Source organism: Gobio gobio (genome assembly GCF_949357685.1).
Source record: "Gobio gobio genome assembly, chromosome: 7".
Classification (NCBI taxonomy): domain Eukaryota; kingdom Metazoa; phylum Chordata; class Actinopteri; order Cypriniformes; family Gobionidae; genus Gobio; species Gobio gobio.
The window spans coordinates 35,177,079-35,193,878 of NC_137103.1; the positions used below are offsets into that span (position 1 = coordinate 35,177,079).

Consider the following 16,800-nt stretch of genomic DNA (forward strand, 5'->3'; position numbering starts at 1 on the left):
CTGGATAACTTTCAATTCACTTTAAGTTGTTGACATGCACTTACACGTGCCGATTGCCAACAAAACATTTGATGCAGTTTCGACTCGTGACAGGGAACAAACAAACACACTTGCAGAACTCTGTTGCTGCTCCAGAAAAAAAAAATACATCCACTGTTTCCTTATCACTGGGTTATTTGGGAAGCTGAACAAGGTTATCTTTCCCTCACAACCAGAAACACACTTCTTTAGTGACACTGTTGATTTTGTGGTCTAAAAACAAAATGACAGCGCTGCCGACGGCTTCCGAAACCTAAACGAAGCTTGTTGGTGGGCGTGCTCTTGCTCTAGTTTTGGTTGATGTGCACATGCGCATATCCGAGGGAAGTGCACATACTTCCGCCCTTTATGACTTCATAAAGGGCCATACCCAAAAAAAACTTGCCGAAACTTGTTCGAATCCTGAAGAAGTATATTTGGCACAGAAATACTCGGTCATATGTCAAAAACGTCTCGGTTACGTATGGTAACCCTCGTTCCCTGAAGGAGGGAACGGAGACGTACGTCGGACGTACCGACGAATTGGGATCACTTCTGGGAGCCCCTATCAGCTTCGAGCTATCTAGAACCGGCCAATGAACAATTGGCGTGCGAGATTTGCATCTCACGCTCCGCCCCGCACTGCGGGTATAAACAGGAAGCGAGAGCGAATGCACGCTGTTTTTCACTGAGGAGCCAAACGTAGTGGCTCAACCTGCAGTGATGGTACAGCAACTGTGGCGACGGGACGTACGTCTCCGTTCCCTCCTTCAGGGAACGAGGGTTACCATACGTAACCGAGACGTTCCCATTCAGTCGGTCACGTTCGACGTACGTCGGACGTACCGACGAATTGGGATCCCCTATGGAAAACGCCATAGTTACTACCACTTCCAGCGCCCAGCGATGAGCCCTTCAGACCCCGATCTGATGCGGGTGGGAATTCACGCAGGGAGAGTCCAAGCTGCTGTTCCGCAAGACCCATTCAGCTGACTGTATTGGATAACGCTGGGAAAGCGTGCCTGTGAGGGCAGCTGCGGAAGCCACATCATGCCCAGAGGGAGTTAACATGTGGAGAATACACGTATGGGCTGACCGTGGGCAGCACAACATACGGAAGTCCCAGGGGTGGCCCCGGCCAATTAGTGGAGGGGGAACAACACGTACCTGGAACGGCAGAGGACACTCTGCCGAGGGAAAGACACGGGCTCGCCGTAGGGAGCCTTACCGTGGAAGAATACACATATGGGACCGCCGTGGGGGTCACTACATATGGAACCCAGCCTAACAGAAGTTCCACCAATGCATACGAGTGTTAGACCTGGCGTCGAACGCTCCGCCACGTCCAACTGCCGCGGGTTGCGGAGGACTCAACAGGGTTCGCCGTTCCGGGGAACTCGACTGGAGCAGGATAAGCGCACGCATCCGTCTACCATAGGGGAGGGAATGGCGCAGCAAGCCAACACTAGAACAGGCACTTCGGTGTTACTGACTATGGGAAGTGAGCACACAGGAAGATACCGGCTCTACACGGAGGCTATAAAATCTAGCGAACGTGTTAGGTGTCGCCCAGCCCGCAGCTCTACAAATATCTGTCAGCGAGGCGCCACGAGCCAGCGCCCAGGAAGAGGCAACACCCCTAGTGGAGTGGGCTCTTAACCCGAGCGGGCAGGGCACGTCTTGGGACTGATAAGCCAAGACGATGGCATCCACTATCCAGTGGGCCATCCTCTGCTTGGAGACAGCCTTTCCCTTCTGCTGTCCTCCGTAACAGACGAAGAGCTGCTCTGAGGTCCTGAAGCTTTGCGTTCTGTCCACGTAAGTCCGGAGAGCACGGACGGGACAGAGAAAAGCTAGGGCTGGGTCTGCCTCCTCCGAAGGCAGCGCTTGCAGGCTCACCACTTGGTCCCGGAAGGGAGTAGTGGGAACCTTGGGCACGTATCCAGGCCGGGGTCTCATGATCACATGAGAGTTACCGGGCCCGAATTCCAGGCACGATTCGTCGACCGAAAATGCCTGCAGGTCCCCTACCCTCTTGATGGAGGCCAACGCAATCAGGAGTATAGTCTTTAACGACAGGATTTTCAACTCAGCTGACTGCAGAGGCTCAAAGGGTTCTCTCTGTAGTGCAGTAAGCACCAGAGCTAAGTCCCAAGAGGGTATAGAGGGAGGACGAGGCGGATTTAATCTCCCCGCTCCCCTAAGGAACCTGACGATCAGATCGTGCTTACCTAGAGATTTTCCATCTACTAGCTCATGGTTAGCGGCAATAGCGGCAACATAGACTTTGAGGGTGGAGGGAGACAACCTTCGCTCCAACCCATCCTGTAGAAAGGTAAGCACAGATGCGATCGCACATCTTCGGGGGTCTTCTCGGCGAGAAGAGCACCAATCGACGAACAGGTTCCACTTCAACGCATAGAGGCGCCTCGTAGAGGTGGCTCTAGCGGAAGTGATGGTGTCGACTACCGCTTGCGGTAAGTCACCTAGAACCTCCGCGTCCCATCCAGGGACCAGACATGGAGTTTCCAGAGGTCTGGACGCGGGTGCCATAGGGTGCCCCGTCTCTGAGTCAGGAGGTCCTGTCTCAGAGGAATGGGCCAGGGAGGTGCTGTTGCAAGGAGCACTAGTTCCGGGTGCCAATACGGAGCAACCAACAAGACCTGCTCCTTGTCCTCCCTGACTTTGCACAGAGTCTGCGCAAGAAGGCTCACTGGGGGAAACGCATACTTGCGTTCTTCCCGGGGCCAGCTGTGGGCCAGGGCATCCGACCCGAGGTTCCCCTGGGTCAAGGAATAAAACCACTGACAGTGGGTCATCTCTGGGGAGGCAAACAGGTCTACCTGTGCGGCCCCGAAACGACTCCAGATTAGCTGGACCGCCTGGGGATGGAGTCGCCATTCTCCCGTAAGTACCTGCTGACGTGACAGCTCGTCGGCCGGACGATTGAGCAGGCCCGGAATGTGAACAGCACGAAGCGACCTCAGATGCTTCTGACTCCATAAGAGGAGATGACGGGCGAGTTGCGACATGCGACGGGAGCGTAGACCACCTTGTTTGTTGATGTACGCTACGGCCGCAGTGTTGTCCGTCCGGACCAGAACGTGCTTGCCTCTGAGCGGCACTTTGAAGCGGCTGAGTGCAAGACGAACTGCAAACAACTCGAGGCAATTGATATGCCATTGCAGTTGAGGCCCCGTCCACAGACCCGAAACTGCAAGCCCGTTGTACGTGGCACCCCAACCCGTGGATGAGGCATCCGTGGAGACAACGGAGTGCCTGGACACTTGCTCTAGGGGAATTCCCGCCCGGAGAAACAAAGGGTCCGACCACGGGCCGAAGGTCTGGCGGCATCTCGGAGTCACTTGGACACGGAGGGAACCGCTGTGCCACGCCCATCTCGGGACTCGATCGTGTAGCCAGCGTTGAAGCGGTCTCATATGAAGCAATCCGAGCGGCGTTACTGCGGCTGCGGATGCCATATGCCCCAGGAGCCTCTGAAAATGTTTCAGTGGTACCGCTGTCCTGCCTTTGAACGAATTCATGCAGTTCAACACTGACTGGACGCGCTCCTCGGTGAGGCGCGCTGTCATGGCGATCGAGTCTATCTCCATACCGAGAAAAGAGATCCTCTGTGTGGGACAGAGTTTGCTCTTCTCCCAGTTGACCCGAAGTCCCAACTGGCTGAGGTGACTGAGCACCTTGTCCCTGTGTTCGCACAACTGCTCTCGCGACTGGGCAAGAATCAGCCAGTCGTCGAGGTAGTTGAGGATGCGAACGCCATGCTCTCTCATGGGAACAATGGCCGCCTCCGCAACCTTCGTAAAGACACGGGGCGACAGGGACAGGCCGAAGGGTAAGACGCGGTACTGATATGCCCGTCCCTCGAACGCGAAGCGCAGAAAGGGCCGGTGTCGAGGGAGAATCGAGACATGAAAGTACGCGTCCTTCAGGTCGATCGCTGCAAACCAATCTCGGAGACGGATGCACCTGAAGATGCGTTTCTGCGTTAACATCGTGAACGGCAGCCTGTGAAGGGACCGGTTCAGGAATCGCAGGTCCAAGATCGGTCGTAACCCGCCGCCTTTCTTGGGTACAATGAAGTACGGACTGTAGAACCCGGACCTCATATCGGCTTGAGGGACCGGCTCTATCGCGTCCTTCGCCAATAGGACAGCGATCTCCGCCCTGAGCACGGGGGCGTTCGCCTCCACTACAGTCGTGAAGTGAACGCCCCTGAACTTGGGGGGACGCCGGGCGAACTGAATCGCATAGCCGAGTCTGATGGTACGGAGGAGCCACCGAGACGGGCTGGGAAGCGCTAGCAAGGGGGATCAACGGCACCACAGACGTACCCGCAGCGGGGCAGCGAGGCGGAACGCAGGGATCCGGCTCGGACGGCATGGGATCGCCCCGAAGCGGGATCTGAGTGTGCTGTGCAACACTTACCTGCATCCGCGGAGGGGACGTGCGAGTGTGGGGAGGCCGCTTGTGTGCGTCCCGACAGCCGGCGTCCCCTGCTGGCGAAGGGAGAGGTACTTGAGGGTGGCGAGGCATGGGAGCGTCGACCACCGCCAAGCGCACTCTCTTGGCACCCAGAGATATTGGAAACTGCTCTTTTATTGAAGTTTTGGGTGCCGCTGGCACTGGGGCCAGTGGCGGAACAGAAAAAAAAAAGATTCAGTTTCCTGCATCTCTGGGCGGCCCGTCTCAGGGTCGCTTGCGACGGCGCTTGCCACCTGGCTTGGCAGCGGCCTGAGCGGGCTGGACGTCCTTCCCACGGCCGGCCCCACGCCGACGGCCGGTGTTAGGCTGCTGCGGGGCTTTGGCAGGGGCGGAGGCGGCGGCGGGTGGACGTCCTCGGCGACGAGTAGCCGGAGGCGCTGCCGGAGGCGCTGCCGGAGGCGGCGGTGTAGGGGCAGCAGCGGGCCGCCGGGGCAGGATGTGCTTGATCGCCTCCGTCTGCTTCTGGGCGGCCGAGAACTGCTGGGCAAAGCTCTCGACCGCGTCGCCGAATAACCCAGCTGACGAGATGGGGGAGTCCAGGAACCGATATTTATCGGTCTCCCTCATATCAGCCAGGTTAAGCCAGAGATGCCGCTCCTGGACCACAAGTGTGGACATCGCCTGACCAATGGAACGGGCGGTGACTTTCGTCGCCCGGAGGGCGAGGTCCGTCGCGGTCCGGAGCTCCCGGAGGAGCTCTGGGTCAGGCCTACCCTCGTGCATGTCAAGGAGCACTTGGGCCTGGTGGACCTGAAGCAGCGCCATGCCATGCAAGGCGGACGCAGCCTGTCCGCAGGCCTTGTAAGCCTTCCAGGTCAGACCGGAAGAGAACTTACAGGCCCGGGACGGGAGACGTGGGTCACCGCGCCAGTTAGAGGCGGTCGCCGGACACAGTTGCATCGCGACGGCGCGCTCCACTGGCGGGATCCCCACGTAACCCTTGGCTGGCCCGCCGTCGAGGGTAGTGAGGGGGGAGGAGTCACTCGGTCGGTTTCTGGCAGAAAAAGGTGCCGTCCACGACCTCGTGAGCTCCTCATGCACCTCCGGGAAGAAAGGTGTCGGGGTGGGACGCTGAGAACCAGCGCGAGCCGCCCCGAGGAACCAATCATCCAACCTAGAGGGTTCGGGACACGGTGGAGGGTTCCACACGAGCCCAACCCTTTCGGCGGCCCGGGCAAGCATAGCAGTCATCTCGGGGTCCGGGGCAGCCGTTGCCACTCTCCCAGAGGGAGGCAGTACAGCTGACCCTTCATCCTCCGAGGACTGAAACTCCCCCTCCGATGCAGCGATCGACATCTGCTCGTCTACCGGAGCTCCGAAAGACACCACTGGTCTCCCGTGGGAGGGTCCAGCAGTCTCTCTCGGGAGCTCTACCGGCTACGGAACCGAGGGAATAGGGGCCTGCGGAGTTTCACTCGGCGGGTTTGCCCTAAACGTGATCCTCAGATCACCCTGGCCATCCAAAGAAGCAGGTCCACCCGGGTTAGGGGCAGACCTGGTTCGTGGGATGGGTAAGGGGACTCCCCCAGCCCGGAGGTAGGAGAGTCTCGATCTTAGTTCCGCGATGGTCATGTTCCCGCAGTGGGAACATGAGTCATCCACAAACGCCGCCTCAGCGTGCTGTTTGCCCAAACACGTGAGACAGCGATTGTGACCGTCAGTAGGCGCCAGGGAACGACCGCATCCAGAAACGCACGGGTGGAATGACATCTTGAAAAAGACGCAGCGTCACCCGTGTACTCTTTTGTGAGGAAACGCTCTGTGCTGAAGCACTCAGGGGGAAACGCGACAGCGCACGGGATTGTAGTGCAGCCCGTGCCTGTACTCAATACAGGAAATCGCCCAACCAGACCAACAGAAATTTGTTGCTGTGAAAACAGCAGTTTTCTCTGTAGCACAGAGGCAGCTGATGAGCTTCCGCGGTCCCGCTGGAATGTGCCGTCTCTCCAACACGCGTTTCTCCTCTTCTCCGGTTCTTCAAAACTCTTTCTTTGTCTTGCTGATAGCAGCGAACTCAATGTGAGTGGTCTTCGTTCTGCCGTTTGGCTCCGAAGTGAATGACAGCGTGCATTTGCTCTCGCTTCCTGTTTATACCCGCAGTGCGGGGCGGAGCGCGAGATGCAAATCTTGCACGCCAATTGTTCATTGGCCGGTTCTAGATAGCTCGAAGCTGATAGGGGCTCCCAGAAGTGATCCCAATTCGTCGGTACGTCCGACGTACGTCGAACGTGACCGACTGAATGGGAACTCATTTTTTTAAATTTTGCCCATGTTTAGCATGAGAATCCAACTCGTTAACAGTGTAAATATGTCAGAATGCAAATGAAATAGCATTAGACCCCCCTCTTAAGAGTATTTGTTGTGGAGTGAGAGGAAATTAAATTGCGCTATAGTGATCTATCATGTTTGCAAACATTTTGTTTCATTTACTGGTATTTAATATACATGTAAATGATTGTAATTGTTTGCAATTACGAGGTTAACGGTTGTTTTTGGAGCAAGATCAATTTCTCTTTCTATTTGTTTATTTACCTATGGGTCTCAGCAATATTCAAACAAATCCTACACCACTGCATACACTAACAGACACAGAAGCAGCAAGCATAATCTGTTAAGACTGTTACATCAATGTGACGATTACATTCTGTCAGGATTACTTACTGTAGGGCCAGGGGTCAAATTCATTTGCACATGGACTGATCTAAATTGTTATGTATTTTGTCAAATATACAAAATGTCAACAAAATCTTAATATGGGGTTTTCATCTGTGTTCGGTTCTATAAAAATCGCTTCTTTTCCAAAAGTTCAGAATGACTTTACTGGATTGTTATGAGATGAATTATTTGTCTTTGTTCATGGGGCTTATGCAGTTAGCTGACTGCAGTAAAGTGAATGCCACACCAATCAGCCCTGCATACTGCCACCCTGCCAAGATCTGCATCAAAACACACACACACACACACACACAAAGATGACATCAATAAAACAGGACAGTATGATGTGCTCCTTGCTTGCATCAGCATGATGTCTATTTTTATTCACAGTACATACGCCAGCGTATGTTTTACACCTGTCTTCCTTTCCTATGCTATAAAGAGAGACGCTATTTACAAGTCTTTCTAAAACAACCACAAATGCAAACTCATACATGCACACGTTGAGTATTCCCCTATAAAGATGATTTGCAGACAGTGTATGCAGTGAGTGCACAGAGAGGTTGATAATCAATAGTGCAGTGTGAATGTTTAACTTTGGGCGCTTTCAATCAATACAGGGCTCTGAACAAGAACTAAATATACCATTCTGCCCAGAGAAAGATAGAGAGTAAGAGCCAGGAATGAGAAAGGGAGGTGAACAAAATGCAACCTTAATCTGAAACAAACACAATCAGTAAACTGTAGTACATTATGCAGACATATCGCCCAGTAGCCCAAGACTAGTTGCCTACTGAAGCTAAGCAGGGTTGAGCCTGATTAGCATTTAGATGGGAGACCACCTGTGAAAACCAGATTGCTGCTGGAAGAGGTGTTAGTGAGGCCAGCAGGGGGTGCTCATCCTGGGGTCTGTGTGGGTCCTAATACCCCAGTATAGTGACAGGGACACTATACTGTAACAAGCACCATCCATCAGATGAGACGTAAAACCGAGGTTCTGACTCCCTGTGGTCATTAAAAATCCCATGGCACTTCTCGTAAAGAGTAGGGATGTAATGCCAGTGTCCTGGGCAAAATTCCCTCCATTGGCCTTCCACACCTTCAATTGGCTCTATCGCGCTCTCTCCTCTCCACCTATAGCCGGTGTGTGGTGAGCGCACTGGCGCCGTTGTTCTGTGGCAGCCGTTGCATCATCCAGGTGGATGCTGAACACTGGTGATGGGTGAGGGGAGACCCACTGATCTGATTGTAAAGAGCTTTGAGCGTTACATTATAATGTAAAGACTAAAAAGTGTATATTAATTTTGAGATTTGCTGAATATTATATTTAAAGGGTACATAACACACACAGTTTCTGCCAATCTCATGTTAATCCTGAGTACCTATAGAGTAGTATTGTATCCTTCATATCTCCGAAGAGTCTTTAGTTTTATCATATTTATAAAAGACAGATACGCTGTACCAATTCTTTCCGAGATCAGACGAGCTCGTGTAGGCGTGCAGTGGGCGGAGCTAAAGAGACACAAGTGCACGCACACCCAAAATATATCATGGCATTATCCCTGGTTGACTTTCATTTCCCTATACATTCGACACAGACATTTGATGCAGTTTCACTCACCACCTGCGGTTTCAACTCATGACCGGGTACAAACAAACACACTAGCAGAACTCTATTGCTGCTCCGGAAAAACAAACTGCATCCACTGCTTCCTTATCGCTGGGTTATTTGGGACGCTGAACAAGGTGATCTTTCCCTCACAACAGAAAACACACTTCTTTAGTGACATTGTTGGTTTCGTGGTCTAAAATCAAAATGACAGCGCTGCCAACAGCTTCTGCAACCCGAATAAAGCTCGTTGACGGGCATGCTCTTGCTCCGGTCATCCGGGAGAAGTGCCCATACAAGGAACTCCACCCTTTATGACGTCATACAGGGCCATACTCAAAATAAACTTTCCAAGACTTGTTCGAATCCTGAAGGAGTATATTTGGCACAGAAATACTCCGTCATACGTCCAACTCGTGTTTTGGCCATGTTTAACATAAGAATCCAACTCTTTAACAGTGTAAATAAGTCAGAATGCAAGAAATAGCATTAGACCATCCTTTAACGGGGTTGTAGTTATAATAATTGTTAGTGTTTATAGTGATTAACATTAAAGATTAAAGAAATATATACAACTGTTTAAATGTTTGCAGTCAGTAAGACTTAAATAAATAAATTAAATAAATTTTACTTCAAATATATAATTCAGCAAGGATGCATTAAAGTGATCAAAAATTACAACAAAGACATTTATAATGTTATCTTAAAAAATTAAACGCTGTTCTATTAAACTTTATATTCATCAAACAAAAATATTAAGCAGTGCAACATTTCATTTTAAAACCATGGCCATTATTAGGCCTAGGTATTAAAGGGTCTTACAGTGACTGTCATGCAACAAAATACAATGAGGATCTAATTCTAAAATCTGTGCACACAATAGTCCCAACAGAGTCAAAGCCCCTTCCTTTTAAGTCTCATTAGCACGCAATACATGTGGATGGAAGGGCAGACAGAAAGACAGAAACAATCGAGAAAAAAGTATCTGAAAGTGAGAGACAGATTGGGAGCGAGACAGGGAGAGTCATGCTTTTCACAGTTAAGTAACACAGTCCATAGTTATCTACGGTAATGACAGGTCCATAATTAGCACAAAGCTAATTCACTGTGATGCAAAAATGGCTCACTATCTTTCCTTCCCTCCCTCCCTCTGCCACATGATTTCTTGACATTTCTTCTCTCTACTTCCTGCTTAGTCTGACTCTCTGCACACAGACTTTGTTTTCTCAATATCGTAAGGAAGCCTCTTGTGATTAACCAAATAAATAGCATCATCATTGAGGACAAACCAAAAAATATAATGTTGATTTTTTTTGCATGGAATGTTTCCAAATCATAAAACAGTCCAGACACTTGAGCTGTACAAGTGCTGGCATTGGGTTAAAGGAACGTGGTTAATTTATTCATGGGGCTGAGAAAATAAATTACACACACCACAAATCAGATCACATATTTTCACTTCTAAATTCTCTTCTAAATTGTGAGCTCTTTCTCTTTGGTGAATTTATATTCTTTACATCTGTATTGGAATTAATACTCATATTAAGGCCCACACGGAATCTGCTGACTTTGCATTTTCTAAGCTGATTTTTGGAAAATCTTGGAATGGATTAATATGTGTAATTAAATCATAGGATGCGTTCACTTTTGTAGTTCAGTTCTCTTGGTTCTTTCGTCCAGACCAAAAATGAAAATTATACATTTAACCCTGGCTTCACTTAGCATTCACGCTGTCATGTTTAAGACCAATCCTAAAGATAAACCAAAAAAAATTTTGCTTACTGAACATCCAAAAACAATGCTTTGTGCTAGGCTAAATGCGCTCATTGGCCCTCATTTATCAATCTTGCGTAGAAACGGGCGTATATATTGGCGTAAGATTATGCTTACACTCCTCTCACCGCCTGATTTATGAAACTGTGCGCACCTCTGAAATCCAGGCGTACGCAAAACCTGCCCTTGATAAATGCCGCGGCTGAAAACGATCGTCATTAGAATAACACGCCCCTATATACTGAAGTCTCTGCCTCCCCCACGCCCTCATTTTACGCCATGGACACTCGGAAGACGGCAAAGAAGCGAAACTTCTCTGACGTGGAGATCGAGACCATCACCAGGGAAGTGGAAAAAAAACTAAATTGTTTTATTTGGGAGTTTAAAGAGTGGAATTAAAGGCGCCCACAAAAAGGTGTACAGTGGAAATCCAGTTTAAATAGCTTTTTGGATGAGAAATTACCTATCACAATTCATTATTTTACAGCACGTGTTTTGAAATAATATGCATTTAATTTCGTATCACATCACATGTATTGGGGTGTACAATAGTGATGATGATGTGATGTGGAGTACCATTCATTCACATTAATATAATTGCATGACAATTTGTTAGATTCTTATTATTATTATGATTTGTATTATTAATGACGCTTATTGTTATTTAGAAGAAGAATGTCGTTATTATTATTTATTTTATTATTATTTAAAAGAAGAATGTCATTTTTATTATTTTGTCAGTCTGAATTATGTTCAGTCCCAGTCCGTGCGCAGCTGCCGGGCCTAACCAACGTCAGGTAAAGCGCACAGGCTCGCAACTGGAGGAATACATATCAAATGCTTTGGTAAAGTCACACAAATTAAACATTGAAGTCACAAAATGTTGCACAAAAATAAACACTGAAGTTTATAATTACTTCCCTATTCGCACGGGATTAGTATATGTGGGGAGCTCTGGTGATTTGTAATAATCGCAGAGAATGTCTGTGATCTTAATCCCGTGCAAATCGGCCATGTCTGTAATATGTAAAGTAAAAATGTCCCCCTCAAATGACCTACCATATTTCGCCAAACACCGAGGTCCTGTGATAATATCAGTCCCGTGCGAATCGGCATCTATTTGGCCGGGATTAGGCGGATCGTATATATTTTTTGCTAGGTTTTTGTGTCCTGTGCGCATTTCTATCTTTATCTTTCATGAAGAATGGAGCTAGGCTGCATATAATGCACACCGTTACATTCCCGTGCGGCCGCGCGGATTATAGGCTACTACTTTCACTTCAGAATGAGCACAATTTGGGAGTAAATTGCTTGAATGGTGTGTTTAATATTATTCTTAATGAAAAACACAAAAACAGAACAGTACAATGACAACTCGCTTAAATGGGCACTTTTACATTAGCTTTGAAACTGAATCTTCCGTCGTATATTGTTATTATATTGCTCAGTTACGTTTTTAATTGCGTCTGTTCTCTAACTGAACGAAATTATTTGTATTACTATAAAAAAATCAAAATTATATCGATACGACTGTTTATAATTTCATACAGCTATATAACGAAAAAACATTTTCAAGTAACATCATAACCGGGAGATAGTCAGTAAATTCGAGTAAAATCACAGCTTATCCCGTGCGAATGTGCCACGCAAAATTCAGATGTGGGGGAGTAATTTCTAAATCACACGAGGTCCCCAGATAATACTTATCCCGTGCGAATAGGGCTTTATTTGTTGTTGTTGTTGTTTTTTTCACAGTGGGTCATAATATAGCATGTCTTTGTCAGTGCGTTTTGTGGTGTTAGGAATTGTTTTTCTGCGCATTTTCGCACTAACTCAAAACGTGCGTACACCACCTCCTGAGCTGGCGTAGGATTTGAGCGTGCCGTACACCAACGTCCATATTGATAAATCTCAAAGTCACCGTGGTTTTGGGTGTACGCCAGGTGTACGCTGGAAAATTGGTGTACTCACTTTTGATAAATGAGGGCCATTGTATGTGCACACGCGATAGTATTTTTATCAGCTGACAACTCATAAAGAGCATATCAAATCAAAACAGGAATCCCTCTGTCACAAACACAAATGAAGATCTGCTGCAAGGTGACAGCGTTTCCAACACCTGCACAGAACTGAGATTCAGAATGTAGCTCTCATGACGAGAAAAAAAAACAGGTATGCTTGAGCATTCTGTTCTTTTTCGGGTCGCATCTTGTGACATCACATCCTGTTTCTTTTGTTTATATTTCTTTGGACCGTGTTGCATTCATATTTCATTCGAACCGCACCAGAGTTTGTTTGGAAGCAGACGAGGGTTCGGATGGCAGCGTTAACACTTATTCAAATGAACCACACTAACAGAGCAATCACATCAGTTTGTTTTACCTACCAAGTGTGAACACGCCCTTAAAATCTTATTAGTTGCTTAAATCATCATAAAATTTGGTAAAATATTTAAAGGAACATTGTCTGGGCTCTTTGCCAACATCTGTGGTTAAAACATAAAGTTGCATGTTTTTGGAGCAATTTACCTTGTTTCGTTTTTTGTTTGTTTTTTTTACGTCAAAAGTGCTTCTGAAAGTGCACTGCTTTTTGCAAAGTAGCTGGCCTTTTTTATTGTTTACAGACATGACACAAATGCAAACAATAGCCGCGTTTCCATCACAGGAACTAGGGACTTTGGGGTGGTAATCGGTGTGTTTCGACTGCAGGAACCAGGGTCTTAATGAAGTTCCGGGTGAATATTTCCCCCTCAAAACAGCCCTGCTCGCGAGGTAGTACTTTTTCAAAGTTCAGGAACTTTCGGGGGTGGGACTTGGGCACTGAACATGCTGATTGGTTGACTTCACGCAGCATTTTCATTGGCTGACTCCATGTAGCATTTTATTTCAACCATCATTTTTAAAAGTTTGTTGCGGTGCATGCAGTAGGAGTTGTTTGCTATTCTAATCAACAATGAAGTTTAAAAAATACAACAGATGGACCGACGACGAGGTTCAGGCTTTATTATGCCTATATGCGGAGGTCGGAATCCAGGGGGGGAAAGTCACGCGCAATCCTACGTCACCGGACTAATATTCACGGTACTTCAGACCGCGATGGAAACACAGAAGGGGAAAAAAGTTCAAATTGTTCCAGGTAATTTCGGTGGAAATGGGGCTATTGCCCGAAGCCGGGAAATTTCCCAGCAAATCGAATCGGACATCTCTGAAAATAAAACATTATTGTAAGCTTGCTGGTAAGGCAAGAACACTGATTTGACTCAATAATTAATTTTCTGTGGAGTTTTGCAGGCACAGATTCCACGTGGGCCTGTTCAATAATGCTGCCAAAGAATTACAGAACATAAATGCTAAGCTAATGCTAATATGGGTTTCTGTTAGTGGCCAATACTCATGTTTATCAATTATTTATCCAACTATGTTGGAACTGGGAGTCTCACTCTCTCTGTCTGTCTCTCTATTTCTCTGTCAGTCATTCTCAATATTAATGCATTCGTAACATTGTGCGGCGATTCCTCTGGGAGTCAGTCAAATGGTCTTACACCCCTCTATGCCATAGGGAGGTCTTTAAAGCAAGGAAACATGACAGCATTATACCTTACCTCAGAGAGCAGCTATCCCAAAGCCCAAAAGTCCTCCCAAAGTCTTGAAATTACACTGTGGAGGAAACAGCATTGGATCACTGAGGGGAAAAAAAGGATACATCCGTACTCCTCCGGAACGAGTGCCAATGGCAAGGATCTTCTGCACCGGGTCAAATGCCAGAGCTGTGGGCTGATAGGTAAATCCATGACGCACCGTCTACAGAGAAATTAAAACAGAGAAAACATGAAAAAAGTGAAAACATGGTGTGCTACATCAAGAACAAAACTACTGTAGGTAACTTCAGTCATTCATTCCCACACAATAGTGACACAGCCTGCGGCCTGCCTGCGCCCCCTGAGACTCCTCTGAGAGCATCTCACATGAGACAATTCTCGCTGCTCAATGTGCAGCCACCCGCTCCTTCCCCTCTCCTTCAATCTTCTGCCATATTTTTATTGGTTTGGCAGTACACTACTGTTCAACATTTTGGGTTTGGTAAGATTTTTAAATGTTTAAAAGAAGTCTCTAATGCTCACTCGCCAAGGCTTCATATATTGTATTAAAAATACAAGGAAAACAGTTATATTGTGAAATTAATTATTGCAATTTAAAATCACTTGGGGTTACTTGACTGTAACCCTGTTCCCTGATAAAGCGGAACGAGATGCTGCATAAGCTTATGCAAATGGGGATGTCTTTGACATAACCAGCTGTGAAAATAGTGTGAAAACACGTCAATGAAATTGACCCGGGAGGTATTTATAGCCTCGGCTGGTGACGTCATAGGCGCACCTGCTGCACGAGGCTATAAATAGATGAGCTTCAGCTGGAGCAAACCAGATCTTCTTTGTTTGAAGACCAGTCCTGAAGCATCATCAGCACGGCCTAGCAATGCAGCATCTCGTTCCGCTTTATCAGGGAACAGGGTTACAGTCAAGTAACCCCAAGTGTTCCCTTTCAAAAGCTACACTCAATGCTGCATAAGCTTATGCAAATGGGAACGAGAATACCCACGCCGCCGTGCTTGATGGTGCCTGGACCCCTTACGGTTGTGTAGTTGTGCACAAGAACGCAAGAAGCCTCAGGCATTAGCCTGTGATGTCGACTCAAGGACATGAGAGCCCAGAGTGGCATGAGCATCCAAGCTATAAAGTCTTAAGAATGTGTGCGGAGAGGACCAACCTGCCGCATCACAAACACTTTGTAAGGGAGCACCCCTTGCTAACGCAGTAGAAGAGGCAACTCCCCTGGTGGAGTGAGCCCTTAATCCTATAGGTGAAGCTTGACCGCGCGCCTCATAGGCAAGAGCAGTAGCATCCCTGACCCAATGTGACATTGTTTGATGGTGGCAGAACCTCTGTTACGGCCCCCATGGCAAACAAACAGTTGCTCTGACTTACGCCACTGGCTAGTGCGGTGGACGTAGGCCTGAAGAGCATGGACTGGACACAGTCTATGAAGTTTCTTCTGATCCGGCGTTGTGAATGGCAGAGGGCAGAAGGTTTCAAGAGTGACAGGATGTACAGTCGACAAAGGAACCTTAGGCAGGTAGTCAGGGTGGGGATGCCAAATCACTTTCACCAAACCTGGGGCAAAGTCTAAGCAGGATGGCGATATTGACAGAGCCTGCATGTCCCCAATTCTTTTCAGAGAAGTTATAGCCATAAGAAAAACCATCTTTAGAGTCAGAAGTTCGTCAGACGCTGATTCTAGAGGTTCAAAGGGGGTCTCAACCAGACCCTCGAGGGCTAAAACTAAGTCCCATGAAGGGATCTTGGCTCTTAATGGAGGCCACAAATGCCTGGCACAACAAAGTGAGCAGGCAGAAGATGCCTCCCAAGCGGCACCCCATCCACCAGGGCATGGCAAGCCAAAAGAGCGGCCACATAAACCCTGAGAGTGGAGGGGAAAGCTAATGTTTCAAAGGGGGTCTCAACCAGACCCTCGAGGACTAAAGCTAAGTCCCATGAAGGGATCTTGGTTCTAACAGGTGGCCTCAACCGCCTACCCCACGAATGAAGCGAGCGAGTAGAGGATGTCTCCCGAGCGGCACCCCATCCATCAAGGCGTGGCAAGCCGAAAGAGCGGCCACATGAACCCTGAGAGTGGAGGGGCAGGTGCCTGATGACAACTTTTCTTGCAGAAAATCCAGAACTGAAGTTACCTGGCAGTTGACTGAATCTACATTGTGTCCTACACCACCTTTCAAAGACACCACATTTATTAGCATAAACTTTCCGAGTGGAGGAAGCTCTAGCACTTAGGATGGTCTCAATAACTGCAGGCGAAAGCCCTGTGTCCCTCAGTTGGTGCCCTTCAGGGGCCAAACATGAAGGTTTCACAGGTCGGGCCTGGAATGGAATATCGTGCCCTCTGCCTGAGACAGAAGGTCCCTCCTCGCCGGAATCGCCCAAGGCGAGCCGTTGAGGAGAGACACTATCTCCGAGAACCAAACCCTGTTCGACCAACGCAGCGCTATTGATAAGAAGCAAGACCCTTGTTGGCGAACCCCGGCTAGAACTCCCAGGAGCAGAGCGACTGGAAGGAGGGCATACAGACGCATTTTGGGCCATGTATGAACCATCACATCCAGACCCAGCGGGGCTGGGTGACAGAGAGAAGCAGGGACATTGCGCTGTCTGAGAAGAGGCGAAG

At 48.4% G+C, this 16,800-nt stretch overlaps 1 protein-coding gene across 1 annotated transcript in view; it reads right to left on the reverse strand.

The window, feature by feature from the left end:
- The window catches only part of stxbp5l (syntaxin binding protein 5L), a 193,873-nt gene that overhangs the window by 145,404 nt on the left and 31,669 nt on the right, over positions 1-16,800 (reverse strand). The window contains exon 2 of the mRNA XM_079820875.1: positions 14,264-14,361. Within this exon, the coding sequence (XP_079677001.1) occupies positions 14,264-14,361 (98 nt within the window). The remainder of the gene's footprint in view (positions 1-14,263; positions 14,362-16,800) is intronic.